General features: G+C 45.8%; 1 protein-coding gene across 3 annotated transcripts; it reads left to right on the top strand.

Annotated features, from left to right (window-relative positions):
- The first annotated feature begins 407 nt into the window (after positions 1–407).
- LOC139564926 (suppressor of cytokine signaling 7-like) lies at positions 408–15555 on the top strand. Of its 3 annotated transcripts, XM_071384840.1 has the most exons (9): positions 408–2244; positions 5124–5188; positions 5395–5499; positions 8378–8523; positions 11217–11385; positions 13537–13665; positions 13990–14125; positions 14465–14617; positions 14803–15555. In XM_071384840.1, the coding sequence occupies exons 1-8, from the start codon at positions 677–679 to the stop codon at positions 14592–14594; spliced, it is 2448 nt and encodes an 815-aa protein (XP_071240941.1). In that variant the 5' UTR covers positions 408–676; the 3' UTR covers positions 14595–14617; positions 14803–15555. The 3 variants fall into 3 exon arrangements, with proteins under 3 accessions (XP_071240941.1, XP_071240942.1, XP_071240943.1); XM_071384841.1 differs by lacking the exon at positions 5395–5499 and having other exon boundaries at positions 410–2244; positions 5124–5194; XM_071384842.1 differs by lacking the exon at positions 5395–5499 and having other exon boundaries at positions 412–2244.
- Positions 15556–18371: the final 2816 nt, after the last annotated feature.

Consider the following 18371-nt stretch of genomic DNA (forward strand, 5'->3'; position numbering starts at 1 on the left):
CCAATGAGAGGGCAGATATGCGTGTGAACAACAGGCACAACTCATCAAGTTTTTTTTATTTCTCAACGTTGCCGGGATGTCACGTGTCCTACTTATATCAGTACGCTCGTTAACAACCAAAGCATTAAGAAACGTATATTCGAACAAATAAGCCTCACGTGGCAAATAAACCATTACATTTTTGGTTGACCAAATTCGATAATTATTGACCGCCATCCAAAAACCCCTCGCTTGGTGAGCAAAACAAATAAAACGCCACCTGCTGGAGAATACATATTTTGGCCCCAGTTATCCCTGGCTTCGAGGCATAAATGGGCCGAAACTCTGTATTTTCCAGCAGGTGGCGGTTTTTCGTTTTTGTATGGGTATGGGCCTCCTTTATTACCAGAAGAAGTAGATTATTGATATCGCCTCTGCGCAGCCGCCCATTACATCCATGTTGTCTCCGAAGAGGGAATCGGCGTCAGCAATACTGACGGAACGATTTAGATGTGTTTTTGTTTATTCGCATACATTTATATATTTTTTTCCTCCACGAGGAATTTGGAACTTCAAATGGCTGTCGTTATGTAGAATGATGTGTTTGCAGTCAGCAAACGTGTTATTTATTTTTCTTAATGTTATGTAAGAACAGCGTCGATACGCGGCGCTTCTTGTACGGAATTGAGCCGTAATAATGAATAACGCGCAAGATATGTCTCCTGATTTTGTCTTGATGCGCTTGGTTTCTGCGGCTGAATATGACCGATTGGACGATGAGAATTTGACGTTGGGCGGTGGAGTAGTTTCCGGATTCGGGAAAGCTGTCTTGGGTAATCATGGCAACAATATCAACACTGGGTTTGAATTTGATCCGAACAACTCCACAGCAGGCCCGGCGATTCCGAGCAATCCCTCCCCGCACTATAGTTCACAGGTCGAGAGCCGGACGGGAGCCCTTGACAGCGGCTTGATGCTGACTCGACCCTCAGCTTCTGATGCGCCTCAACCACCAGACTTCGCCGTGGCTCACCGCTTCGACTTCCCTCATGGCGCGGGCAGAGGGTCGCGGGCTCAGCTCCTGGTGTTTCAGAACCTCCTTAGGACAAGCGACGGTGTTTTTGATTGCGGCCTCCAGCAACGTCCTGGCTTCCAGGTAAGTGAGGTTGATAAACAGGAAGCCAGTTCTGTCTGTGTCATGATGACCAGTGACAACAACATGGATGTGCAACACCAGAGGCTTCAGTGGCACCCCCTTATGAAGCTGTCCAAGGTGGTCACAGATGCTGGTGACCTGGCTGGAGAGGGAGATGGGCTCTGCCACCGGCACCGCCTGGTCACTGATGCCATGGACTGGCCTCCGCTCCTGGACAAGTCCCTCCGCTTCGACATCCTGGACCCCAGGAAGACCTGTTCAACATGGGACACGAACTACCACCACCACCTGGACGATACGGTGCTCAACCTGGCCCGGAGGCTGGGGGAGCTGGGCCAGGCCTCAGAGATGCTGCTGAAGGAGAGGGGAGAGATGACTCGCTGTTCCTGTCAGAGCATCCTGGCTTCGGCAACTGGGGGCATGGGCCCCGGAGAGGACCCTAGTGAAACCAGTGACGCCCTCCTGGTGCTGGAGGGCCTGGACTCGGAGGAAGTGGGGGAGCTGGGGATGGGCGGGGAGGAGTTTAAAGTTGGTGTCCCTGGGCAGGAGGGCGAGACGGACACGGGGCAGGGGGGGCGGGGGGCTTTCTCCAGCGGGTCCCTCACGGGACTAATGAGGCAGGTACACATGCTGGCTGGGGAGGCCTGTGCCTGTGACCCCCAGGTGTGTCCCTCCCTGTTGGATGCCCTGGGCTCTGCTGCAGCCTTAACATCTTCGTCCCTGTCTCTGGCCTCTAACACCACAGGCCAGCAGGCGGTGGAAGCCTCCGCCACCCTATCTGGCACCATACCCTCACAGGACCCTCCCAGCCAAACCTCCCAGTCCCAGCCCCAAAACAGGGCCACCACGCCGAAGTTAGGGGTGATGTTGCGAGCTGCCTCACCCTTAGTAGTAGAGGGGGCAACAGGGGGCGAGAAGACGACCAGAGGGAAGTCTAGGAAAGGCTCTCTGAAGATCCGTCTGAGCAAACTATTCCGGACCAAGAGTAGCAGCGGCTCCAGTCACCTACTGGACAAGAGGCCCTCGCTTGCCTCCTCCACCTCCTCCGGGGGCAGCCAGATGGATGTGTGGGGCTCCGGATCCACCAGCACAGACCAGGACACAGGGAGGTGAGGTTAAGGAGAGGGAACGGGACAGCCCTGGGTCTCTGACTGGGTCTTAAATAGTGTTGGTCTAGCTGGGGGGACTGGGAGAGGACATGGTGGTGAAGCTGAGGGTACGCGACAGCACTGCGGTCTCGGCTAGTGTTGGTCTAGCACAGTTACCATTATAAGCTATTAGTGGATTTACAGGGGATTATTGTAGTGCTGGAGGCACTAAAACAATGTGGGCGTAGTAGAGTTATTATCATGGAAGTTAAGCTGTTAGTAGTCGAATGAAGGATGGTTATAGTGCCACGGGCACTAAAGGTAGACTAGTGGTTAATGGAACCGCAGTCAATTTTCCCAGTGGGAGACAAACATTTAGATATGAGAGCTTTTAGCTCACCTTGTCAACAAAATCACATGTTACTCTTATTCAGCTGTTTTATGATTAGCGCTGAAAACAGTACAAGAAAGGTGATTAACTTATCATGTTCTTAAAGAAACATGCCGGTACTTGGGCCTATTGAGTAGTCGACCAAATGCTCCAGTACAGTAACGTTTGAGAGGGCGATGACTCCAAATAATTTTTGACTTTGATTACTAACTTAATCTCCCTTAGGCATGATGGCTTTATCATGTTCTGAACTCTCAATTCAGTGAAGATTCAAAATGTCTACCAATGTTGCCATAGTTGCGTGTTTGTTCACACCTGCTATTATGTAGCCTTGGCAGTATGCTCCATAGTTACTGAGATATTCTGGCATCCAGAATACAGTGCATGTTGCATTTCACCTCCTGGTATTACTTGGCACACCTCGGCACCATCCTGGTTCTACACTGTGTGTGCTGAAGCCGACTTTTCTACCGTTGTCAAGCCAATGCCGTACAGTCTGGCATCATGACAATGAACAAACACAGAGACAAAGTTGGCTAAAAGCACAGGCAGACAGGGGCAGCAGGCAAAGGCTACCTCGCCACTTTGTCGTTCATGTAACCTAGGCTATCCACCCCATTTGGTTATCAACAGAGGCCTCTAGGGGAATCTTATGGGCTTGCCATACTAATGTCTTGTTTTCATCCTCATGCCGTTGGAGGCCTTTGTTTGTGGCGGAGGGATAGTGGTAAGATTAGGCCTCATGTATCTAATGTCAGAGAGTGGCCCATGTTGGCTTCTAGGCGTTAGTTTTGGCATTTGCCATGTAGATTTGGCCTAACAAATTTGTCGTGAATACAGTATGTTGTACCTGTACCTTTTGAAAGCAAAGCAAGCAGCTGGCCATAGCAAGGACATGAACGTAGTATAGCAGTATATCCTTTTTCATTTTGTAGATGCCCTCAGTGCATTGTTTTTGCTTTATGTTGTCAAAAGTCAGGGGAAACAGTTGGAGCTGGTTTTTAATGAGTTCAGCCCGTGGATGTTGGACCAACTGCCAGTACAGTATGTGCGTTCATTCAACATGTCCTTTGAGAAATGTTAATGTCAGGTATTTTCAGGGTGTATAAGGGATATAGGCTACATTAAAAAGGCTAAAACCCCCAGATACTAGTATCACCAAACCTAGTTCTTCTGAAATGCATACACTAGCACCTCCCTCTGTTAACAGCCCTGCTAATAGTAATATCTAAATTCTGTCATGTTTTTATCTTATTATTATTATTATTATTATAGTTTTTTTTAAACTGTCAGGACAGCTGGCATCTTGTTTGACCCTTCAAATGCTCACTGGCTCACTGGCTGACTTGCTGTAGTCAAATCTAGGTCAGGTTCACGATCTAACCCAGCCAGTCATCATCACGTCTGTCTGTCTGAGCACTGCTCCCCTTAGTTCCTATATGTTCCCTTTGATTGAGAATGCACAAACCTGAGATGTGTTGTTACTGAACATGATGGGGGAACCAGTGTTCCACTCCAGGCAGTTTCCTCTTTCCCTGCTCTCGGCGAACATGGCTCCTCTTTTAAGCGAGGGGAAAGGGTGTGGGGAGGGAGGTAGGCTTGCGGGAAGGAGTTTGTAGGCGGCGTGGGGGGCTGAATATCAGCTGCTGTTTACCCTGCAGTGCATCAGGCTTAGCTCAAGCGGCATGCTGGGTATTCCCCACTAGCACTGTCTCTCTCTCTCACACACACACACACACACACATACAAGCAGGCCCCCGCTGCACAGAGTAAAGGAATCTGGCAGCCAGCAAGGCACAGCTATCACCCAGCCAGGCCTTCCAGAAGCTTCCCAAAAAAATCCCCAAATGTGAAAGACTGTGGTGTGGTGCTTTGTTTTAGGGGGAAGAGTTAAGCTAAGGAGGGCTATCCAAACAAGAAGTTACATCACAGAAATGCTCCAATCAACGAAGGATCATGTAATCAGAGGAGCTCTTTGTGCTTCTTCATATCAGTTTAATAGCGTAAATCTTAAGCATGTCTTCTTGCTTCAGAAAATAGGCTATATATATACAAAAAATGTATCAAACAAGTCTGTTGGAATAGAAAACACCCTCAAGACCCTCAATGATACTTTTGCATCGCTGGCTGCAGACTTCACAGGGTCAGTGTAAGTGACTCTGCTTAATAAGAAACAAACTGATTCGAGGGCAGTCTGTTAGATCACGGCTGGTCAGGTCCTCTAGCCAGAGGCAAGCGTCTGACCCACTACATCCCAGAGGGGTGAGTGGCAGATATGGATCTCAGTCCTTGGTGTTGAGGCACAGTGTACCCTTGAGAAATAGGCCACTGGTTTCTCCTGTACCAGCTATAGTAGCTCATACAGTTGAAGGGTTGAATAGTCACGAGGCTGAGAGAGATGGTTCAGAATGAATGGTGTGGGATTGAAGTGCAGCTGATAATACTGGTTCTTGGGACTATATAAGGGCTTCTCTTATGTTTGACCCTCTCTCTCTCTGTCTCTCCACAGCAAACTCCAGCACTCCAGGCCCCAAAGTGCCTTCTCTCTGGTGGCCTTCGGTCCTGCCTTCACCGGTAATTGTGTGTACTTGAGTGTTTGTGTGCTTCTGTTTCTGAATGTGTCTTTAGCTTTATGTCGATGTATATGGGTCGGTAATGGGCGCTTGTGCTCGGGAGAGTGTGTGAGTCACATACGCATGTACACTTCTGTGCTGTATAGGATCTCTTGCTCCCCCTCCTCCTCTGTTTCTCATTTCCTGTCCCTGGATCTCTCCCTCCAGGTGAGACTGTGTCCCTGGTAGACGTGGATATTTCTCGTAGAGGGGTGAACTCTCTGCACCCCCCGACACCTCCGCCTCCGCCCAGACGAAGCCTCAGTCTGCTGGGTACTTTCCTCTCTTTCTTGCTTACACTTCCATGGCGGTTCTTCCGTCACATCACCCTCTTCTCCATATGCTACCCTGCTGCTACCCTTTTCACTTTCTTTTTTTTCTGGGCTTTTCTCCTTTTCCGCAAAAAACATTGACGCAAATACAAAAGTACATTGAGGATTTGTGGAAGGGCCAGACGTTTAAAAAAATATATATATATCTTGGCGGGTTAGAAAAGGTGGTCAGGAGTTAAACGTGGTTCGTTTCTCCAATCTCAATAGCAGTAGTTGCTGCCTCAATGTTTTATAGATGGCATGTGTGTAACGCTTCACTGTGTAAACCAATTTCAGAAACTCAATAGTCATATACGTGTTAGGACAGACACGAACACATTTATGGTTCGATGCCACTTGGATTTGCAGTACAACAGTGACTCATTGGCTTTCTGTGACTTCAAATGCATTCGGCCTTGTGACTTACGGTACAGGAGCAGAATTGCGGAACCGAATTTGATTTGGTTGAAGAAGCTCTCTCTCTCTCTCTCTCTCTCTCTCTGTCTATCTCTGTGTGTGTGTGTTACTCCTAGCTTTCCTGTCTGCATTGCAACTGTCATCTTTCTGTTCCTCTTTCTGTTGGCTGTTGGCCTCAGACGAGGTGTGGGTTTCTTCTTCAAGACCGTGTTCTCGTAGGTTAGCACTAATTAGCACGAGTAACGTGGTCGATGCCAAGGCTGAGACCATCATCAGACTGAAGATACACTCAAGTCCCGATGTAGTCAGGATCAGACAACGGTATGGAGAGCACTTGCGTCGCTGAGGTGCAGGTCGTTTTTGTATGACTAAAGGTCCCACATTTTCCTATTAGCCTACTTCATACCTATGCCTCTAGCTACTAAAGCCATTCTGGTTCCTCTGACCTGGGCATCCGGCCACACTTCCTCGACACACGACAATCATTAGGGGCTTAACATCCAGGTTGTGATAGAGGTTTTGTCCATTTAATGTAGGATGACGATACTGGAGCTCCAGCAACATTTGAAGACAAATGAGACTAAGGGAATGGGGTTACAGATGGGTATTTGCTCGATGCCTTGCTCTGCCAACGGCTGTCCAACTTGGCGATCTGTCACTGCTTCCTTCATATGCTCTGCCTGGTGTCATTGTCGCTCTGTGGCTTGATTGTATCATCACTGTGTGTCGGGATCCCACTTCTGACACCAACAGTGCCCAGTTTGGATGTGAGACAAACAATGAATATCCATTCTTGTGGTTCTTTTGAGGCAAAATGTTAGCTATGTAATGTTACCACCAACAGTCCTTTATCTTTATAGTGGGACATTCAGCCATCAGTATGATCAACTTAAAAGGAAGCCAGAGGAATCCCACATTGTCATTTGAGCTCTGTAAAGTTCAGGGTGGTGGTGGGCCGCAGCCCGGCCTTTCCTAGAGAGTGGCGTGGGGGCCTCCGTGCAGTCGCTGCCCCTGCGGCCGCTTCATCCCTCCCGTGCCTTCATCCAGCATAGCCTCAGCCTCAATGGTCAGAGCAAAGCCGGGGCAAGACGGATCAAGGGGGCTTACCAGTGGGGCACAGAGAGACCCATAAAGACATAGGCTGGAGAATTGAAAAATCATAGGAAACGTTTAAGAAAGGGTACACGGTCCCTTTTACTGTGACATATCGATCTCATTTCAGTTGGTAGGCTGTTAAATCAACTCGACAGATGATGGCCAGTTGTCTCAAGTAATGAAGGGGTTAAAAATAAGTTGCATTGATTCCACCAGCAGTTCATTTGAACTACTTTTGTTGGTGCAAAGCCAGTATTGTTTCTGGACACTTTTAATGAGTTTGGTAAACAGATATTCTGATACAGTAGGGTTAATGTTTGGGCTATTATTGCTTTTCCTTATGACTTCTTCTTCTTCCTCCTCCTGTAACCATTTGCATATGCACATACAGACTAGTAGCATTGTTATTTTGTTATCTACTGAGCTACGTTATATAGTCAGAAATTATAGTATGTAGTTAGAGCTGACGCGTTTCCTTATTCTTCGCAATTCCGTGTTCTGACACAGAATCATACATCCTTCTACATTGATATCTGAACATTGTGGAACATTGTGAAACATTGCAACCTCCTGAATAAGCCCCTGCAGGTTTCCCAGACCATTTCTCTTGCTTTAATAGGGTTGGCTCAAAGAAAGGCCTTGGCAAAGTGGTGTGATCAGAGGCAGCAGGGAAGGAAAAGGAACATGGGGATCCCTAATGAAGAACGAGATTTAGAAAGAGGCAGATAATGATACTCATTATCATTTCAGGAAAAGGACAGCATTGATGACCATCTCTGGAAAATGGCGAAATTATAGTTTAATCGTAGATGTCACATTGTGCACACGGGACGTATGATTGTGCCCAGTTAAGCCGGGTCAATTTGCATGTTAAAACGTGTCTGGTTGAATGATTTGGTGATTATATTCAGACAGACTGGTGAGATTGTCAGAGACCGAGGCAGATGAAGTGACTGTATCCATTTGATGGCCGTCTGTACCCGAAATAGATATTAACTTATAGGCTACTCCAGTACATGCATGATACAGACGTATTCATTATATTATCACACACGTGTCATTACACACAATATTTTAACCTAAAACGGAGGTTCCGTTTTTTTTGTTCGATCACATAGTCAGGACAATGGCGCACAAGTGCTTTCTCTGAGGTACACACTTGCTCATGCTTCTTTTAAGCAGGGTGAATTTATGGCTAACTTGGCAACAATTTCTGGAAATACCATGCGTTTCTACTGCCGATTTTACAGAATGTTCTCCTAGCCACAATTGCGAGTGAATGATGAACCCTGGATCTGAGTGTGTGTGTGTGTGGCCCTGTGTTTCAGATACGTTCCTGCGGGGCCTCCCCCGGCCCATTCCGCTGCCTGCCGGCGGCCAGAACCCGTCTCGGGTGGACCAGCGCCCCATGCTGTGTCCACTGAGCCGCCCCGATGCCAGCAGCTTTGCCACCAGCCTCCGAGAACTGGAAAAAGTAAGACATGTCACGTGTACATGGGCACATTGACATTCTTACAGACACAGTGCTAGATTCAGACATAGTCAATGTTCCATTAAGCTCCCCCGGGACTGCCGCACATGAGAAATATCAGCCTGCGCAGAGAAGCACGAGATTGAACTTGAATTGCCAATATTAGCCACTTTCCAATCAACATACCGAAACAAAACGAAGTATGCAAGAGATTTTCTTGTAGGCAGAATGCACCGGAGAAGGATTCTATTGCATTAACAGGCACGACTCAGCCTGTACTCTGCAGACCAGTGCGGCAAAACAAATCAGAGCTGCAGTATCCTGATGTGCAAATAGACCATTGCCTTATATGGATCTGTGTCATTCACTTTGAACTGGACTGTGTTTACAGCATGAGTTGTCGCGAGTAGATGCGCTTGTTTTGAGATCAAAGCAAGAGCTGCATGTAGCCACGTGTGCACATTTGTTCATATTATTTGATAGTGAGTTATTAGCCCAGTTATAGCTATTTTCTAGTCAACAACGGAGGCGTGGTTGCTTCCTACAAGAGCACAAAACGTGAATTTCTAGTCATCTTTGAAAAGCGAGTCAGGTAAAGAACATTTTTCTGTCTTAAAGCGGCAGTGTTGTATTTTGAGACGGGCTTGAATAAGCCAAGTAGGCAAAGGGTAGCATAATTTGTCTGATTCTCTAATAATGGTATGGGAGTAATAATGAACTTTATTTTGTAAAGTGGTTTCTTGCATTAAACAACTCATTTTCAGTCACCTTGTCTGAAGGACAAGTGGATAAACGGGTTAATGCCAAGCCCTGCATTTTTCCCCAAAAGTCTCACGGAATGAAGGTCTACATTGAACACCACACATTGGCTACTACTGTAGGCTGCTGTTTCCATGTTAAAATGTAATGGGATGGATTTACTCCATTGTTTTTATAGAAGGCCACTCTGATAGGCCTACCTTATGATCAAATTCTATCTTAAAATGGTTACAGCCTCAGTGTTCACATTACACGCGTGCCAGAAGTTGCACAGAATTTTCACAGCATTCAAGTTTGCGCTCAGCAGACCTAAAAATGTGTTCAGTGCCCCAAAAAATAAGAGGGAACATTGAACATGGTGCTAGGTTCAGACACGGTGCTAGGATATCAAATGTATTTATAAAGCCCTTTTTCCATCAGCAGAAACCAAGCCTAAAACCCTAAACAGCAAGCAATGCACATGTAGAAGCACTGAAAAGCTAGGAAAAACTGCCTAGAAAGGCAGGAACCTAGGAAGAAGGCTGGAGAGGAACCAGGCTCTGAGTGGTGACCAGTCCTCTTCTGGCTGTGCCGGGTGAAGATTATAAGAATACATGGCCATTAAGGCCAGATCGTTCTTCAAGATGTTCAAACGTTCATAGATGACCAGCAGGGTTAAATACTAATCAGTGGTTGTAGAGGGTGCAACAGGTCAGCACCTCAGGAGTAAATGTCAATTGGCTTTTCATAGCTGAGCATTCAGAGGTCGACACAGCAGTGTGGTAGAGAGGGGGGAGAGAGAGGGTTGAAAACAGCAGGTCCGGGACCAAGTAGCACGTCCGGTGAACAGGTCAGGGTTCTATAGCCGCAGGCATAACAGTTGGAACTGAAGCAGAAGCACGACAAGGTAGCACGTCTGGTGAACAGGTCAGGGTTCCATAGCCACAGGCAAAACGGCAGAAACTGGATCAGCAGCATGACCAGGTGGACTGGGGACAGCCAGGAGTCATCAGGCCAGGTACTCCTGAGGCAAGGTCCTAGGGCAAGGTCCTCTGAGAGAATTAGAGAGAGATGGGAGAATTAGAGGGAGCATACTTAAATTTACACAGGACACCAGATAAGACAGGAGAAATACACCAGAAGGACAGATTGACCCTAGCCCCCCCGGCACATAGACTATTGCAGCATAGATACTGGAGGCTGAGACGGGGGGCCGGGGACACTGTGGCCCGTCCGACGATACCCGCAGACAGGGTCAACCAGGCAGGATATAACCCCACCCACTTTGCCAAAGCACAGCCCCCACACCACTAGAGGGATATCAACAGACCACCAACTTACTACCCTGAGACAAGGCCGAGTATAGACACAGAGACACAGTGCTAGGCACCGACACAGAGGAGTGTTCCTAAGTTCACTCTGAAGTGCCAGAGTGCGCGCTGGGCGTTTGTAAATTCAGAGTGTTGTCAGATTGTCCGTTGGTAAATTCAGAACGCTCAGAGTGCACACTGGACTCCCTGGCCGAGGAGTAAGGTTGATCCGAGAGTTCTGACCTCACAACGGCAGTCGAGCACTAGCCTGCTAGCTACTTCCAGACACAAATGAGAGAACACCTCATTCTGACCACTTTACTCGCCCTAGCAGAGCTGGTTAGGCAGTTTTCATGTTATCCAGAGCGTTGGTGGCTGATGCTGGCAACAATTTAATTAGTTTTTTTTGCCGATGTTTACTGATGTAAATTCATCAGTTATTCTGCGCTCAGACGAGAGTGCTCTTTAGTCGGAGTAGATAGCCAGAGTGAATGTACGAACGTGCCCAGAGCTAGGTTCAGTTAGACAAGACTAAGAGGATGACAAACACATCCCAGAACACAGGCAAATACGTCAAACACTACTTGTCTTTAGATGTGCGTTGCGTGTGTATTTGATGTGAATTTGTCTGCATCTGTGTGATCATAGTGTGGCTGGTACTGGGGTCCTATGAACTGGGAGGATGCGGAGATGAAGCTGAAGGCCAAGCCAGACGGCGCGTTCCTGGTGAGGGACAGCTCTGACCCCCGGTACATCCTCAGCCTCAGCTTCCGCTCCCAGGGAGTGACCCACCACACACGCATGGAGCACTACAGAGGTGAGTTACACACACACACACACACACACACACACACACACACACACACACACACACACACACAAGCAGGTATGCACATACACACACACGCTACATGTACTCTACGTTAGGGCTGGTCCAATCTGGCTGTACTCGTAATCGTATCCGGAAATTGACAGTTGATTGTCGAATCGGATGATACTCGTGATCAGAAGACGTGGAAGTGTTTAATATGCCTAAGTAGATGTTGGCAAAGTGCCCATCTCCCTGCATGTTTATAGACCAAACTAGCTGCAGATAAGGAGCAGCGCGCGGGGGGGGGTGTCTGTCTGTTTCTGTATGCGACGGCCAGACGAGTTTGCTGTCACTGTCAGAATGCGCATCAGCGTTACATATTTTCCCCCTACCCTAGCCCCGCTTGTTAGATACTATGCACGTTGATAGCAGGCTAACAGGAGGCAGTAGCAATCGAAATGATCAGACTGAAACATGCGGGGAGAAGTGATTGGGTGTAATGATGAAGTGAAGCGGATGGACGGAGAAATACAGCTTCACTCTATCCAATCAGAGAAGCAGGACCAACGTACTGCCCGCCCTTCTCTTTACAGACGGGCAAACTAATCAGTTGAGTTACTTAGACCACGTAGCACCTTGCACTTTATTAAAAGATCCCCGATGGCACCCCAAAAAGTTTTTTTTCTTCCATTCACTGATAATAAAAAAAAATCACAATCCTATCAGAACAATTGCCCATATCTGTTACGATCCTGTTTTGTCAGACTACTCTGCACGCCCCTACTCTACATGCACTCTCATGCAGCACTTTTTACTAAAGATGTAAGCCATGTACACACACATTTTGGATGGTTTCATGTTGTCTTCATTTTGGATGGGTTCATGTTGTCTACATTTTGGATGGTTTCATGTTGTCTACATTTTGGATGGTTTCATGTTGTCTTCATTTTGGATGGTTTCATGTTGTCTTCATTTTGGATGGTTTCATGTTGTCTACATTTTGGATGGTTTCATGTTGTCTTCATTTTGGATGGTTTCATGTTGTCTTCATTTTGGATGGTTTCATGTTGTCTTCATTTTGGATGGTTTCATGTTGTCTTCATTTTGGATGGTTTCATGTTGTCTTCATTTTGGATGGTTTCATGTTGTCTTCATTTTGGATGGTTTCATGTTGTCTACATTTTGGATGGTTTCATGTTGTCTACATTTTGGATGGTTTCATGTTGTCTACATTTTGGATGGTTTCATGTTGTCTACATTTTGGATGGTTTCATGTTGTCTACATTTTGGATGGTTTCATGTTGTCTACATTTTGGATGGTTTCATGTTGTCTACATTTTGGATGGTTTCATGTTGTCTACATTTTGGATGGTTTCATGTTGTCTACATTTTGGATGGTTTCATGTTGTCTACATTTTGGATGGTTTCATGTTGTCTACATTTTGGATGGTTTCATGTTGTCTACATTTTGGATGGTTTCATGTTGTCTACATTTTGGATGGTTTCATGTTGTCTACATTTTGGATGGTTTCATGTTGTCTACATTTTGGATGGTTTCATGTTGTCTACATTTTGGATGGTTTCATGTTGTCTACATTTTGGATGGTTTCATGTTGTCTACATTTTGGATGGTTTCATGTTGTCTACATTTTGGATGGTTTCATGTTGTCTACATTTTGGATGGTTTCATGTTGTCTACATTTTGGATGGTTTCATGTTGTCTACATTTTGGATGGTTTCATGTTGTCTACATTTTGGATGGTTTCATGTTGTCTACATTTTGGATGGTTTCATGTTGTCTACATTTTGGATGGTTTCATGTTGTCTACATTTTGGATGGTTTCATGTTGTCTACATTTTGGATGGTTTCATGTTGTCTACATTTTGGATGGTTTCATGTTGTCTACATTTTGGATGGTTTCATGTTGTCTACATTTTGGATGGTTTCGCGTTGTCTACATTTTGGATGGTTTCGCGTCGTGTCTTGCCATTGGATGGTTTCGCGTCGTGTCTTGCCATTGGATGGTTTCGCGTCGTGTCTTGCCATTGGATGGTTTCGCGTCGTGTCTTGCCATTGGATGGTGTCGTCTTGCCGTTGTGCTAACTACTGTCTTTACGGTGTCTTATTGATTGGTCTTTTTCTCTCTTTGTTCACAGGAACCTTCAGCCTCTGGTGTCACCCAAAGTTTGAGGACCGCTGTCATTCTGTGGTGGAGTTTATCGAACGGGCCATCATGCACTCCAAGAACGGAACATTCCTCTACTTCCTGCGCTCACGGGTCCCAGGTAAGAACCTACCAATCAGAGTGGGACACATCTAAATGACAGCTCTGTCACTGTATATGGATCTGAATCATAGGTTACATACAGCACCATTTAAAGTTGCTATTACTAACACCTATTTAGCACTGGGTTGTCATAATTATTTAGAGCATAGGTTTGTTTTGACTTTACTATATTTTTGTATTTGTTTTTTGTATTTTGTATTTTTGTATTTGTATATGGTGGAGAATGTAGTTCACTATCTAGGGTAGAATTTAGTATGCTTATGATGTGTGTTCCTGCCAATGATGCACATTAATATGTGTATGACTATGGTTCCTCCTCCAGGCCTCCCCCCAACCCCGGTCCAGCTACTGTACCCAGTGTCCCGCTTCAGCAGTGTCAAGTCCCTGCAGCACCTCTGTCGCTTCTGCATTCGCCAGCTGGTCCGTATAGACCACATCCAGGAGCTCCCCCTGCCCACGTACGTAGAAACACAACGCATAGATCTGCCCACATTATAGAAACAAAATATAGACCACATTCAAGAGCTCCGGCTGCACATGTACATGCACTGCCCTGCCTATATAGACCAGTGGCCCATGATATAGTGCCCTCTAGTGTACAAAATAAGTGAAACATCCGAAGGCAGATAAGATATTGGGATTTGTGTGCAATGGTGGGAGTGTTTAAGATATTCACATAATGGAAGATTTTGATAGTGTGTATTGGGATGGTTATATTTTCTATCCGTTAACACACACAGGCAGAAAGTTTTGTATTGGAAGGGCTTGTATAAAATGTACCCCGTCTCTTCCCGTAGGCCCCTCATAGTCTACCTGCGAAAGTTCTACTACTACGATCCTGAGGAGGAGATGTACATGTCAATCAAGGAGATGGGGCGGGACATGACCACCCAACTGGCGACTGGCCAGCCGGAGTCGCAAACGTAGCATTTGGAAGATCATTGGATCAAGTGAGTGATGGACGCTTGGGCCACCAATTGAGCAGTGTTGTGAAATACGTTTATACTGAAATACTGTACTCGGTACATTATACAATTGACTTTTCCATATATTTTCAATGAAAACATTGTGGTGTGTATTGTTTAGTGTGGCCACTGGTCAGTGCATATGATGTCCTTATCCTTTGTTGTTGCAGGTTTTTTTTATACACGTGAACAGCTTACCTGAAGACTGATGGTGACTGTGCTTGGGGACAGTCTCGCTCAAACCCTCTTGTGCCAGACTGTGCACTAATCAGCGCTCTTGGTTGACTCGGTATCCGGATGTCTGGGGCAGGGTTTTGGATGATCCACCCTCCTCCCTTTTTGATTGGCCCACAGAAACTGAAGGAGGGGCAGGGGATGAGGAAACTGCACCCACCCGGCCAGTGAGGAAGATATCTGACCGCGGGGCTGAGAGTCGAAGTTGAGAGTCGAAGTATATGGAACCAAATCACTTTTGGAAAACGATGCACTCGTTCTTTTTTTGTACCCCTGCTCTGAAAAGGTCTGGGAAAAGGGACAGCTGGTTGTTTGGACCAGAGCATAAAAAGTTGTCTATTGTATGTCAGCCAAGGAGGAGAAACTGTACCCACCTTTCTGATGCGATGCATTCTCAACTACAGAGAAATAAAAATTTTCCTCTTGAGATATTTGGTTGCCACTGGTTTGATCGGCACTGTTTTTGAATTGACTCCCTGACGTGTGTGTGTGTGTGTAAATACTGTGTGTTGGCGTTAACTCTGGTTATTCACCAACAGCTATTTGGTGGCGTAACATCACTGGAAGGTATCGTGGTTGGCTCTCAACTCTGGAATCCAACTGGAATTCTCTTGCTATACTGTCATTGAGCAAATGCGTTACCAGGACAAATTATAATAAAACTTGATGGAATTTAAAACATGAGAAAAGCGCCTTACTTTAATGTCTATGGCCGAGATTCAATCCAAGGCGACCAACAGAAAAGGCATATTGTTGGCTGTTCAGTGCGCTGCTCTATAACACACTTTGGATTGAGTATTGACCTGTCTGTCTGTGCTTGTGATTGTCTCTCCAACCAAACACACCCTACCACAGCACTACATTTTTCTTCTTCACTACAGTCATGTTGGTAAGTCGACACTAGTTGGCGCCAGAACCTTGAGGAGGACCAAATTATACCATCCTGCAGTCTACACTCCCAGCTCCTCCCCACACACCCCACAGTAGCTAACAATATTAGGGTGGTTGCAGCATCTCATTTACATCTCATCAGGATCTCCCCCGTGTCTAGGCCTACAAGGGCCTTCGGTAAGACTGGTTGGAAACAATGGCATATGAAGAGGTATACAAACCATATCCGTACGTTCTATATGATAAACCTTTACAATTTATTGAGATATACCTGGTATAAGTTAGAGATAGCCAACCTTTATTTTGTAGATATTTTCAAGGTTATATTTTAGTGGTTGGTCTCTGTGTGTGTGTGCGTGGTGTGTAGGCACTATATGCATGTGTGTATGTGCTCTTTTGCTCCCCCATGTCCCTCTGATAAACTTTTATTCTCTGGCAATATCACCGTAGGGGAACAGTATGCTGATGTGTAAATTGACAAAGCAGTGAGGGTGGGCAGGTGTGCATGTATTTATTGTTGGTGTGTGTATGTGTGCACTGAATTCGTCAATGTAGCTACCTGGTGGAGTGTGTACTCATACAGTATGCATGTCCTTTATGTAGGCTAGTGTGTGAGATGCAGCACGTAAATAGAAGACTTGACTAAAATAGTAGTTGATGGTTCGGGTGTGTGCAAGGACTTTGTGCGAGGAGGACATTCGTTAATGCAACAAGGCCCGAGCTGCGGAATGAGAGAGAGGAGGGGCCGAGGGGAGGACGGCTCATAATAATGGCTGGAATGGAGTAAATGGAATGGTATGAAGAACATATTCCAGCCATTACACTACACTCATTATTATGAGCCGTCCTCCCCTCGGCATCCTCCACCGGTGCACACGCAGCTAAGTGCTAGACAGCGAGGCGGGTATTAGCGGCCCAGGAAATGCCTGTAGGATAGACTAGGACTGTTGAAAATGGATGTTTTAGAGATTCACAACACATCACGGTACTGTGAGAAAACATATGACTACCATCGAGAAGCAAGCATTTGTCAAAAGATCATGTGCCTTTATCAATGTACTTAGTTCTTGTATAATGGCCTTGGGCATACGAATATCTGCTGATGGTCATGTGGATGCAGGGTTGACGCATGTCTAAAGACAATTGAAGTTTCTATGTTTAGCTAAACTATGCAACCAAGTGAGGGCATCGGAGTCATATGTAGAGATACTTGCTAACATCAGACATTCCATAAAGCAGGGGTAGGCAACTACGTTCAGGTGCAGGCCGATGATTTTTTTTTTTTTCGGACTGGATATAGGTGGGTCCGGAATATATTTATAATATTTTGTACACTGCAAATTGACCCGGTACCAAAAAAGAGATTGTATTTGAAAAGAAAACTAAATTCATACCTTGATTACATTGAGACCATCACATATGCCCCTTTTTTATTCATGGGAATACTTTTTATATGAATTCCTGGGCCCAGATTCACAAAACACTTCTTACGCAAAAACTTAAGAAGCTGCTCAATAAAAGAAAAAAGACGTTCATATTGCTCAACAATATCTTAAGATTGAATGATTTTCTTAGGAAGTCCTCAAATATCTTCTTACGAATTTAGCTCGCTATCTAGCTAGCAATGGCAATCGTGTTAGCATATTTCCTACTGAGATTACTGTTCTAAATGTTCTTGTGTTTAAAATAATCAATACTGAAACTTTCAGATGAAGTTTGTGAGTGAATTAAACATGTTCAATAGCTTTCAAGAGTTTATTCTTTCACTGCCCTGAGTTCAAGACAAGGGTTTAGCTATCTTGGGATTAAGAACAAATCCCCAAACTTTATTTTTAGGATTTTATTTCTTCTTAACTTTTTGCTTAAGGAGAAACATAAGAAATAGTGCAAAGCGTCAATACAGGGCTAAGATTGAATCATACTACACCGGCTCCGACGCTCATCGGATGTGGCAGGGCATGCAAACTATTACAGACTACAAAGGGAAGCACAACCGCGAGCTGCCCAGTGACACGAGCCTACCAGACGAGCTAAATCACTTCTATGCTCGCTTCGAGGCAAACAAAACTGAGGCAGGCATGAGAGCATCAGCTGTTCCGGACGACTGTGTGATCACGCTCTCCGTAGCCGACGTGAGTTAGACCTTTAAACAGGTCAACATTCACAAGGCTGCGGGGCCAGATCGATTACCAGGACGTGTGCTCCGGGCATGTGCTGACCAACTGGCAGGTGTCTTCACTGACATTTTCAACATGTCCCTGATTGAGTCTGTAATACCAACATGCTTCAAGCAGACCACCATAGTCCCTGTGCCCAAGAACACAAAGGCAACCTGCCTAAATGACTACAGACCCATGGCACTAACATCCGTAGCCATGAAGTGCTTTGAAAGGCTGGTAATGGCTCACATCAACACCATTATACCAGAAACCCTAGACCCACTCCAATTTGCGTACCGCCCAAACAGATCCACAGATGATGCAATCTCTATTGCACTCCACACTGCCCTTTCCCACCTGGACAAAAGGAACACCTATGTGAGAATGCTATTCATTGACTACAGCTCAGCGTTCAACACCATAGTACCCTCAAAGCTCATCACTAAGCTAAGGAA

Source organism: Salvelinus alpinus, chromosome 36, assembly GCF_045679555.1.
Source record: "Salvelinus alpinus chromosome 36, SLU_Salpinus.1, whole genome shotgun sequence".
Classification (NCBI taxonomy): Eukaryota; Metazoa; Chordata; class Actinopteri; order Salmoniformes; family Salmonidae; genus Salvelinus; species Salvelinus alpinus.

Coding starts and splice junctions, on each gene's coding strand:
- LOC139564926 (XM_071384840.1), top strand. CDS start 677: ATGAATAACGCGCAAGATATGTCTCCTGATTTTGTCTTGATGCGCTTG. Junction 2,245..5,123: donor ACAGACCAGGACACAGGGAG/GTGAGGTTAAGG, acceptor GTCTCTCCACAG/CAAACTCCAGCACTCCAGGC. Junction 5,500..8,377: donor ACGAAGCCTCAGTCTGCTGG/GTACTTTCCTCT, acceptor CCTGTGTTTCAG/ATACGTTCCTGCGGGGCCTC.